The sequence below is a fragment of the Uloborus diversus genome, unplaced genomic scaffold (assembly GCF_026930045.1).
Source record: "Uloborus diversus isolate 005 unplaced genomic scaffold, Udiv.v.3.1 scaffold_14, whole genome shotgun sequence".
Taxonomy (NCBI): domain Eukaryota; kingdom Metazoa; phylum Arthropoda; class Arachnida; order Araneae; family Uloboridae; genus Uloborus; species Uloborus diversus.
The window spans coordinates 2923507-2936018 of record NW_026558098.1 but is presented as its reverse complement, the minus strand read 5'-3'; the positions used below and the strand labels follow the sequence as shown (position 1 = coordinate 2936018).

At 35.0% G+C, this 12512-nt stretch overlaps 1 protein-coding gene across 1 annotated transcript in view; it reads left to right on the top strand.

The window, feature by feature from the left end:
* LOC129232836 (mismatch repair endonuclease PMS2-like) overlaps positions 1 to 12512 on the top strand; it is a 168490-nt gene that overhangs the window by 35215 nt on the left and 120763 nt on the right. The window contains exons 4-5 of the mRNA XM_054866936.1: positions 72 to 174; positions 10974 to 11076. Coding sequence (XP_054722911.1) covers positions 72 to 174; positions 10974 to 11076 — 206 coding nt within the window. The remainder of the gene's footprint in view (positions 1 to 71; positions 175 to 10973; positions 11077 to 12512) is intronic.

The following is a 12512-nucleotide window of genomic DNA, read 5'->3' as shown; positions in this document are numbered from 1 at the left end:
CAGGTAATTGGGAGTTGACTGTAGCGGGCCAATAAAGCCTTATCCTGACTTGATCCTCTGTCTATTTGCAGCCCTGAAGCACCACACTTCGAAGATCAACGATTTCTCTGACGTGCCCTTCGTGTCCACCTTCGGCTTCCGAGGGGAGGCCCTCAGCTCCCTCTGTGCCCTCAGGTGAACATTTTATTTTCTTTTTCTATTTGTTACTAATAGAGGTAAATTATTTTGCAAGAAGTGTTTTTAACCTTAATTTGCAGTAGTTTTTTTTCATTCGTTCTTTCCGTCTTGCAACAAGATCACGTCAGCAGAACATGCAAATTGCCAGTAGCAGGGTCCGTACGCTCCTTCAAAACTCCTCCAATACTCCTTCATTTAGGAGATTTTTTTGAAGGGCCCTTCAAACTCCTTCGTTTTGGTTTGAACTCCTTCAAAACTCCTTCTTTCTTATGTTATGAAAGGATTCCGGGCTGTTGTGCCGTGGTCTGAGTGTATATTCTCCAAACGTTTCGGCTGCATCTGCGGCAGCCATCCTCAGTGGTTCCGAGCTCGTAACTTCCAGGGAAGAGACTTCTTGGCAACTGATGCAAGTGTCGAAGTGCTGTCAACATTTATAGGGCATGGGTCCTCTTGGTCCTGGACTGGGATTGGCTGGTGAACGTCTGTCTTCATCGCTTCCTGATTGGAGCTTAGGCTCTCCTTTTCCTGCTCGGGGATTGGCTGCCGGGGATTCAGCCGAAGGTCCGTCCTTGTTTCCGATTGGCTGGAGGTTCTTGTTGTTTTGATCCTTTTCAGTATGGGATGCCAGAGCTTGTTTATCTTTATTCCTTCTTCTTTTTTGTTTAAATTATTTGTTTGTTGGAATTATTGACAACCAAGAGGACCCGTGCCCTATAAATGTTGACAGCACTTCGACACTTGCATCAGTTGCCAAGAAGTCTCTTCCCTGGAAGTTACGAACTCGGAACCACTGAGGATGGCTGCCGCAGATGCAGCCGAAACGTTTGTAGAATATACACTCAGACCACGGCACAACAGCCCGGAATCCTTTCATAATATTGACACCGGCCGTGAAAGCCTTCACTCTTACATCCTTCTTTCTTAGTTCAAGACTATATAGCTATATAGTCTTCCTCTGTGACAGTAACTTAAAATGTTTCGATCCACAACTTATCTTCGTCACAAGGGCGATTTTAATGTAGTAATTTCGTACATGTTTTTCCTCACAAAGATGTGATATACATATTGATCATAGAAATTATAAAAGTTGAAGGTGAAAATATTATCAGATGACTAAGACACTTCATAAATGAAGTAAAGCATGCTCAAATGGTGCTTGGCTATTTTTTTCAAGTTAAATGATTATTGCTTTTCCCCCCACCCCACTCTCAGCGGCAAAAGTCAGTTTGTCTAATTATTATTTAACTATTTGAAATTACATGTACTGTATTAAGTGGTTGTGTTAAAAAGACAATTGTTTCAGTAAATAACAGTTATGATATTAGTGATGTCATGCCTTGAGAGGGAGACAGGTTCATGAAATTGTTGTGACAAGGGGAAGAGAGGGGGTGACAAAAAGTGACATCACACAGTTATTGTAACAATATGTTTATAAAAAATATGACATGTGTCAAGAGGAGGAGTAAGATAGATTGACACTTTGTGACAAAGGTGAAGGGAGTCAAACATGTTGAAAAAAAAAGTGACGTCATTTAAGGACAGCCCATTACTACTCCTTAAAAATCTCCTTTCACTCCTTCAAAACTCCTCCAAAACTCCTTCATTTTATTTCTGAAATTGAGTACGAACCCTGAGTAGCGTTTAAACTTCCGGCACTTTGCTTCATTCTTTTCTTTTTAAAATTTCAACCCGAGTCAGACTTGGTTGTTTTTTTCGGCGGCTCAGTTGAGTCTGTCCGTTTCTACCGATAGCTGTGGCTTTTTGCTCTTGGCATGAATATCATAGCTTTATATGTTTCAAATAACGTTTCATACTTTGACTTAGACTGTTTGCATCAGAAGTCATTTAACACTTTGACTCTCTTAGCTATAAAGTACGAGTTCTATACTTTTTTAATCTTTTTCGATAATATCTACAGACCTTTTACTTTCAAATTTGACTTAGACTGTTTGCATCAGAAGTCATTTAACACTTTGACTCTCTTAGCTATAAAGTACGAGTTCTATACTTTTTTAATCTTTTTCGATAATATCTACAGACCTTTTACTTTCAAATTTGACTTAGACTGTTTGCATCAGAAGTCATTTAACACTTTGACTCTCTTAGCTATAAAGTACGAGTTCTATACTTTTTTAATCTTTTTCGATAATATCTACAGACCTTTTACTTTCAAAAAAAAAAAAAAAAATAGATGGCAGCAGCAGGCAGAAATAACTACATGAATCGTGATAGAATAGTGGTTTAAATTCGAGATTGTGCTTTGAAATGTACCATACAAAAGCAAAATTTATGAAATAATGTTTATTTTCAAATTAAACCTATTTTCAGATATTTGTTTGAGATTTAAATAAATTTTTAATTTAGTCTGGGTAAACTTTTATGGTTAAAATTATGTTTTCCTATGCAGAACTTTTTTCTTCAGTTTTAAACATGCTTTTTTGGGCAATTTCTTATTAAAAATGGTTTTTTATTTCAGTTAAATAGTTCCTTTATTACAAAAGCAATAAAAAATCTTCCGCGCATTTTTTAAAAAATCATGCAAAGCGCCAAAAAACCCTAGTCTGGAGGGAGATATGCGGTCGAAATAGCTCGGACCTGAAAGTGTTAAAGTAGAATAAGCTACTTAGTATTGTAAAGAGCGTATTCTCTAATGCTTTGTTTAACATGTCATTGTATATATCGTAGCCATAATAAACAAGTTACTTTTAACTTTGGCTCTTCTTGATATTGCACAAGATAAAGATGACATTTCTAGAACTAGCGAACGTCCGGGTTGAGCTTTCACCAGGGTTGCCAGGATTAAGAGCAGCAAATACGGGACAGGCTTCTAGGAGTGAAAAGGGGGGGGGGGGTATTTTTGAGACGACTCTTCATGATAATTCTGAAAAATTCAATCGCAACAAAGCATTCACAACTCCAATAAACTATAGGGGGTGTTGCAGCCACTGTCTAATGGCGGACGAAAAAGGTAAAACAAACAAATGCCGTAACTTATGACTTGCTTTGAAGCTTAGTGAATGACAGTAATTTTTTATCGTGTTTGTAGGAAGCTTTCTTTTCTTTTCTTCTAAAATCACATTACACCTTAAACTGTCTAAAGTCTCTGTCTCGGTCTCTGTTGCCGATTTACCCCAAAGAAAACACGTGGAATGGAATGTTTTACCTTTTTCGACAGTATTGTTACGCAAGGTAGCGTATTCGAGCTCTGGAGTTGCGAATTAAACCTCACAAAATGTCGCCGATCAAAGTATAAAAATAGTTTTCCTTGCAATTGACGATGCATGCGCAGAGATATATTTCCAATACTAGCCGCCTGCGGCGACCAGCTGGTCCGCCTTTTTACGCCATTCGCCTTTTTGCGCCAGAGTTGCCGCCTTCGGCGGCTGCTTAGACAATTTAGCGACGGTATTAATCAACGTTTTTCTCTTTTTTCTCAATATTATCATTCGCCTTTTTACACCGATGTTGCCGCCTTCGGCAGCTGCTTAAACAAATTTCGTGGCGGTATCAATCAATCTATATCTATGTATATCATTAGTAGTTTGAATAAAATATTTTCTAGATCTATCTCCAGTTCCGTCGTTTGGAATATTTTTAACGGAGGGGGTACGACGTACTCTTCATGCAAATTTTGTCAAAAAATAACAAAAAGCACTTCCACTTTTATGTGAAAGCATTGTTTTTTCAAAGTCATGGTGTGTGTGGGGAGGGGGGCACTGACACCCCGTTGAAATTCCTTAAATGACGGACATGCCTCTTTCTTGCTGTCCATCTGCTATATCGAACTCTATATTTGTCTATCTATCAATCTATACGATCTGCGCATATCTACCTCCTGACAGTACAATCTTTTTTTATTTATATAAGTATTAATTCGAAAACAAAAACATTTTTTGTCCACTCAACCTCTATCTATCTCTGTATCTACGTAACCTAACCGCCAATTCGTAACAGAAACGAAGATCATGCAAAAAATCGCGGACTTTATTTATTTAATCAAAATAGCCCTCAAAAATAAAAGCTCTATGTTCCCCGTAGTGTTCAAAAAGTAGCGCTGGCAAAAAAAAAAAGAGGTGAAGAGAAGGCAAACGATTTCAGTTGGATCACGTGATGAGGTAAACTCGGAACTCAGCCGGCAAGCGAACAGCGCGCTTTGTGTTCTGCCATTAAAAAAATTGTAAAAAAAAACTATTGCGTATTTTTCAAAACTTTTTTCTTCTGAAGGGGGCGGAATGTTTTTACTATTACCAACTAAAATTTTAGAATTGAGGGTTCAATACTTGTCGCAGGATGGGTTTCGAAAAAAACTAAACCCAGAAAAAAATGTAAAATAAAGGTTTTTTCAAAAATCTATAAAAAATACAAAAATTGCTCTATCTTCAAAATTTTTTCATTCACCATATTTAAAATTAAATTTCCTACACAATAGTACAAAAAATATCCGTCTGGCGCAATTGGTTCGGGATCTGTGAGGTCAAAAGTACTAAAAAGTGCTAAAAATAACATAAAACATTAAATAACTTTTTTTCTAATTAAAATATCAAAAATCGAAGCCCGAGGTGCACATTTTCAGCAAAAACTGCACCTGTGTACCAAATTTCATCTTTCTAGGCCTTACCGTTTTCCCAGGATGCGCGCCACACACACACAAACATCTTGTTTTATTATATGTATAGATTAGTCAATGAGCAAAGAAGAAGCAATCATTCGGTTCCTCATGGTCCCCCGCCATAACAAAAACATACAAACCAAGTCGAAAGGAAAATACTTTTTGCGTTTGCTGCCACATGATTTTCTTATTGCTCATTTTTTGTTTTACTTTATTTTTTGCCCTTAAAATAATGTCTCGTTCTATAAAATATTGTTATCAGCTGGAATACGGGACTTTAGCCGTCCCGTATGGAAGTTCCCCGGGACACGGGACAATTTTTCAAAATACGGGACTGTCCCTTGAAATCCGGGACGTCTGGCAACCCTGGCTTTCACTCAAAGTTAATAAGCTGAGCACATATAAAAGCTCACAGCTTAACATCTATGTCGAATGTCCACACAACGTTGTCCCCATTTGTACGACGACCTCTTGTAACTTATGCTACACACGCACACAAATATATTAAAAGTGTTAATGATTTACATGAATGATTTGATCATGATTTAACCCTATGGTAACCTATCTACATCCTGCAAAGTGGGTCTGTTGGTTTGTTCAATGTTATGAACTTAAAACCACTTTCTGGAATTTTCCTTGAAAACCTCTCGGACACTGGCCGTGACCCTCTCCGAGCGATACCCAAATTATTTTTGCTTCCTATACTTTAGTTTTCTAGCTAGAAGCAACTTTTCAAAATGTTACGAGTTTGCAGCCAAATATTCAGAAATTGGTTTCTGGAAAACATGTACAAACTTCTCATAAAAACCGTCAAGTAATAGTGTTTTCCGTAGACAATTTTAAGAGGACCCTTCCCCCATTCAGGTAACCTTCAATGCACCCTGCTCTCCCCACCCTTTTTTTTGCATTCCCCCCTAGCCCCTTCGAAATTCATCAACACTTGATCACAATAGCGAATTTTCTCGCTTGAAAGATCAAAACTCACTCCTTTGAAATGTAGCCTCTTGCTCATCGTGTCCACTGGAATTGGTGTTGGAAGATGTGCTGATGTACTGTGATACTTTGTGCTTCTTTGCTAGGGAATTATTTTTAGAAAGCACCCTTTTATCCAGAAGCACCCTGCCCCTTTTTAGACCTAAGAGAAACCAGGGTTGGCAAGTTTCTGCCGAGACGGTTAAAACCACTGGTAGAAACCGGTTAAAACCGGCACGGCAAAAACCACTTTCTGCCACATTTGCAGCAGAAACTGGCAAAAACTCACAAAATGAAAGAAAATGAAATTATTGACATGCAATAGGAAGTGCATAGAAAAAATAATTATTAAACAAAGCACAATTTAATTACGATATTACCACAATTTAAAATAAAATGCTACATTGTTTGGACCCTGCAGTTGCTTCTTAGAAAAGGTGGTTTCTAAAATCTAAACAGTTTCTCAATCTAATATGTACAAATGAGAAACTTTAGAGTATTCCTGCAACAGAAGAGCTAGCAGGCAATGCATGAAGGAACAAGCAATGTTCGTGAAACTTTCATCGATTGCAATTTTTTTTTTTTTTAACTGGTCCACCATGTAGTTACTGTGGTAGTGGGAGAAATTCGACTGGAAAAATAAGTTTCGAGAAATAGGACCAATTTGTTTTGCAAAGCTGTGAGATTACGTACAAAATCTATGCTAATATTGGCAAGTAAAATTCTATCACTTTCTTCTTGAAGCACGTGATTATTTCAATCACTAACAATTTAGATGAAGTATATAAGTGAACAAATTAAAATCAGAAATGCCTTTTAATTCTGTATGTCGCTCCTCTTTCCTGAGTACCTATATGATTTTCGTCTTTTGTTAGATTAATCCAAACATTGCGAGCATCTGAAATTGAAAAGTTCCCTTCTCGAACTAAATCAAGGGCATTAGGATAGGATTTTATTTTTTTTAATGATGAAATGAAGCTTAATTTTTTAACTTACTTAAACGAATATCATTTAGCAATCACTTTAGTATATAAAGATGCTTTTAAGTTCTTGCCACTTTCTGCCGGTTTTTACCGGTTATAACCAGTTTCTGCCACTGGCACGGCAAAAACTAGTTTCTGCTGGCAGAAAGCCAACCCTGGGAGAAACACTAAGTAATGATGACAACAGATCTTGGTTTTGTCATTTTCTGCCATTTTCTTTGCTTTTCCGGAAACATTTAAAAAACTTGGTGAGCATTCTGTCCTTAAGAGTAGTGTTAACAATCAACCTATACTTCAGTGTTAACAACATAGTGTTAACAATCAACCTATACAATGTGGGTGTACTACCTACACAATTTTTTAAACTTGTGGGTTGCACTGACCAGGGTTGGGTTTTTTTTTGTTGACCCGGTTGTTTTTGTTTGTTGTTTTTTTTGTTTGGTTGTTGTTTTTGTTGTTTGACCCGGCAAAAAGTTATTTTTGCCGGGACAGTGGAAAAAACCATGGCAAAAATGGAAAAAACCGGCAAAAAAGGAAAAAACGGCAAAAACCTAATTGCAAATAAAGTAGCATTATATTGTGAATCAAGAAATAGTGACAATATAATATAAATAATGCACTTTAATATTTTAGTTATGTCTCTCCATGTTACTTCTAATTTGTAAGGTGAAAAAAAAATTAAAAACAAATGTTGGGATTGCAAAACTTAAGATTTTAAATGTTTGCTAAAATGATTTTTTCAGAATGAGCCAACTTTTCTTTCTTTTATTTTATAGTTGCATCTTGGTTAAGTATAATTCATATAGATATTTAGTATTCTGTAAAAAATGCTATAATAAATAAGCTAATTACATTTTCATTGTAAGTTAATTATTTGTCTTAGATGTTACTAACTGAAATTATATGTTAATGTTTAAAAATTTAAAAGTAAAAATGCTCCATAACTTTAAAAGTAAGTTAAACCTTATTTTTTTTTCAACTATAAAAATAATTGAATTAAAATTTTATCAAAATCTTTTCATGCTTTTACTTTTATATAAAAAGGAAAAAAAACTTACAAACACACAACTACTACTACTTAACACAAAATCTATTTTTGCCACTTTGGCAAAAACTGGCAAAAATCTATTTTTGCCGGGCGGTAAAAACCGTGGTTTTTTCCATGGTTTTTTCTGCCCCCGGCAAAAACTTGCCAACCCTGGCACCGACCCACAAGTTGGAAAAAAAAAAAAAAAAAAAGGTGAGCGTCACTCATTTCAACCATTTCTTAAGTCCTGGAAATCCTCTTGAAAAACCTATATCTTACTAATTCTTTTTCTTAGTCAGTACAACCTTAACTTTTGATTTTCTCAATGGTTTATTGCTGGAAGTCTTTCTTTCCCTCATCTGAAGCGTGTGATAAAATTGTTTTCATCATATTTTGGTTTTGTCAGGGGTGATTGTGGTCCGGTATTTTACCGAATTTCCGGTATTTTCGGACGTATATCCGGTACTTTCATGTCTGAAAATACCGGAATTATGCTCTTTTTTCGTTATGCTTTTATCTCCCTACCTCCGCAATTTATTTTAAATTATATAATACTCATCAAATATACCTGCAAAAGCCTTAAGATGGACACCTATCCCTTAAGATGGACAAATGTCAAGATAATTTGTATAACACCAGCTCAAAAGTAACTTTGTAATCCATTAAACATTTAATTAAATGTCCACACAATATTTTGACTCAGAACTATTTAATACTATGGCATAGGTGCACTTAAGTAATAGGGGCAAAAGATCCCCCCCCCCCCCTTCGTTCTCGCTTTGAAACTTTCAGGTATTTTTTGATGAACTCACAATCACCCCTGTTTTATACAGTGCAGATTTTTATTTTAGTTTTTTGAGGCTATGCAGTAACAACACCTTATTCCATTCCTTATTTCATCCTGCATAAATATTATTTTTTTTATTAAAATTACTTTGTTGCATTCCTCTTTATTATTTTTAAGTTTATATGAATTCACGTAAAGGTTTTACTGATGCCCATTTCCAAAAGTTAACATCTATGTGTATGATCAAGGTGTTTTGACGAATAATAGTGATATTACTGAAATAATTAGGCGAGAATTAAGTCCCAAAATCAAATGAGAGAAAGACACAAAGGGATGCATGAAAGAGAAATGTATTGATGGTTTTCCTCTGCATTAAGAAGGCTATAGCTCATCCTGTTTGAATTTATAATGCAAGTAGTGATGTAACCCCTCCAGTTATTTAACTATCTTCCCGCTGCCAAGTCATTTGAAAAGTAGAGTGCCATAATTTTAAAAACTCTGCAGTAGTATTTTTTTTTAAAAATTAGTGCGAGGATTTAAGTTCCTTTAAGAATATGTGCGGTTAGTAGAAATCATGCATATTTCATCAAAAGGACGTGTTTGTATGTTTTCTTGTTGCATCTTGTTTTCATCTAAAGATAATTTACTAGACTTGTGATAAACATTTAACATTTAGCTGAATAGGAAAAATAATGGATGTTTTTTGAGACTTAGCCATAGCCGAAAAAGTCATCATTTGAGTTGTAAAATTTCCCGAACATTTCAGGCAGTGAAAAAAGTTCCAGTTTTCTACAAAATTTTTATTGTTTGAAAATAAAAATATAGTTTTTAAACAGTTTTTCACCAGTGATTAACAGTGTGTTAAACAGTTTGCTACCAGTGATTAAAATTACATTCATTGTAAAAAAAATGGTGTAAAAATCAACTCTTGACATATTTTTAATTAACATTAAATTAGGTTGGTTGGGTTCAACATAACACAAATACCTATTTCTTATATATACCAGAAAATAATAAGCGTATTTCATGGTTGTCATTTTATGTAATAATGTCAAAAAAGCATTTGAAAGTTCGGTAATGCCATTCATATCACAGGTTTACACTTTCGGTCTTTTACATTCAGCAATATTGTAATTTTTCTCTTTGTTACTTCCATGTGACAATACAAACTTTTCACTGATTGCTACTTATTACCCAGACTAAATAAATAAATAAATTAAAAAAAATAAATAAAAAGAGAGAGTTGACAAATTTTGCAGCAGTGGTAGCACCCTCTAAATATTATTCAATTTTTATTTTTCATATATGAGATTTTTTTTTTTCATTCAAAAGAACAAAATGAGAGGGTGCCTCATGAAAAAAATAACACCTTTAAAAATAAGACGCACCCTAATATGCAGCCTTTAACAAAGTTATTCACAAATCATTTACTGTTAAAAAGTATTATTATTATTATTATTTTTTTTTTTTTCACGATTGCCTGAAATATTCCTTGTGCAAAATGCCAAAAAAGTGTCCAAGTTAGTGAAATCAACCATTAACTTTGGATAGTATGTGATTTTTAAATCAACTTTTGACAGTAATTTTCATTATTTTTTCGTTAATTGAAATTTTACGCAAAAAAATTGCTTAAAAAGATAAGTTACAAGTGTATTATACGTATGTGTATTGTGTATATGTGTACACATTAAATAGTCGTACGTTTAACCTGATTATTTCTATTAACTGATGTAACTGATATACAGTGAAGCACTGTTTATACCTTTCTCTTTTATACGCTTTTATCCATTATACGTTTTTAAAATTCGTCCCTGCAAAGTCTAATGCACATTAACCTATACCTATTATACGTTTTTTCGTTTGTACGCTTTTTCCGTACAGTCCCTTCAAAAACGTATAAATGGTGCTTCACTGTAATTCTGTCTTGCTTATAAATTTAGTTTTACGGAGAAAAGCAGGAAATAAAACTCTATGTTCTGATTGCTTTCTGCCTGTTCAAAGTTAGTGATTTCATGTGGGATTTGGAAAAAAACAATGTATACATTCTATAGTTCTGAGTATGTTGTTTTTCGCTAGAAATTTCAAAATCTTCAATTTTTCTGTGCGGAAATGAAACCTCTCAGATGGAGGGGGGGGGGCTTTTCCCCCACAAAATTTTCTCATTTCCCCCCCCTACAGTCTAGTCATTATTAAAAATATGCTAAACCCATTTCGAAAAATTCGACTCGTAGCCGAACCAGAAATGTTTGAAATGTGCTTTTGTTGTTTAGCTGGTCTACACAATTTGGCAGTTCTTAGATCTATACGACAAAGTGGTTTTCAATTCTCAGCTATTAAAATAGCTTTTCCCTAGTTATATCTTGTTGTATTTTCCTCCTAGTAATGTCTTGTTGCATTTACTATTTTCTGATTTTCTAGTGACTTGGAAGTCCTGACCTGCCATGCAGACTCACCTGTTGGTACTCATCTGAGTTTTGACCACGATGGAACATTGGTCAGCACCACTCCCACCCCTCGACAGGTCAGTGGCGGATCCAGCCGATTGTTTTGGGAGGGGCCATCCGAAGTTTTTTGAACTAACTCCGAACTCCCCGGAAATTTTACTAAAATGAAGTTTTAAAAACTCAATTTTCGGTGTATCGAGACATTTTTTTTTTTTTTTGACTTATCTCGGGCATGTTTAGCAATGCTAAGCAACCCCCATGAATCCAAATATCTGCAAAAAATCCAAGAACAGCAATGGGTCACTAAGGACCTCGTCCTTCGTGAAACCCAAACAAGATAGAATGTGCTCAGGTGAAACCTCTCCAGCAGAGCACCAGTGACACTCCGGAAAAGTCTCGATATTCCCAGAGAATCCAAGAGCTTTTGTGTGGCCACTCAGGAATCTCGAATATGTTGTCTGGAGGAGTCTACCCTTGAGTCTAAAGGACTCACCAGGACATTTTGCAAAATACCAGGCGTGTCTGGGAGGTGTTGCAAATTGGCGATTGAGCTCCATTTTTGAAATTGTGGAGATCTCACTGAAACAGGGTGGCGACAGATCAGGGAAATCAGGGAGATCAGGGAAAAGTCGGGGAACTTTATTAATCAGGGAAAAGTCAGGGAAATATCAGGGAATTTTGAAAAAATGACAAAAAATCAGGGAAAATTGATTTTATGAAGAAAAAAAATTTTTTTTTTTGCTTTACAAAATTAAGTACCTTAATTCCCTACGCATTTTCCGCCAACTATCTGTTCAAAAAAAAAAAAGTAAAATTAATGAGGCGCGATTATACACTGCCGCATATTTGTGCATCTTTTTTCCTCAACGTCAAAGTATTGAATCTTACTTATTAACCACAGGATGAACTTCCTAAGATTGCTTCTGTGTCTGTTAGGTTGTTTATTTTACCTAGCTTGAAATTTTTTTCTATGCTTTCAGTGCTAAGTAAAATAAACAACCATACAGGCAAAGAGGAAGCCTTCATTAATGCCTTAGCTCCTTTGCCTTTATTCCATTGTCTCGAAGTAATTAGCGTACTCTAATCACGATTTCAAGAAGAAATCTTTGGTTTTTGAATTAATACTATAAAAGCTTAAAAGTTATTACTTCTTCGCGTTTTTAATTAAATTGCTAAAATTTAACTTTTAATAAAAAAAACCTTTGTTGCCATTATACTATTTGTTGTCACCGCAGATTATAAAAGTTTTCTTTTCTTCAGACATAATTGATTCTTTAATTTTATAACCAAGTTGTATTCTTCTTTTATATATTTTAAAATTAACTAATTGCTTTTTCTTTTTTTTCCTTGCATTTCAAAGTTGTTTGTTACAAAAGCCATCTAAGATTTTTTTTCGTTACATACTGAAATCATTTGAAATAGAGTTAACTTGTGTACTTAAGCAAATATCTTTATTTTTTCATTGTTAAAATGCTGTGTTCATTCATTAAACTCTATGTTCTTGATTAGAGAA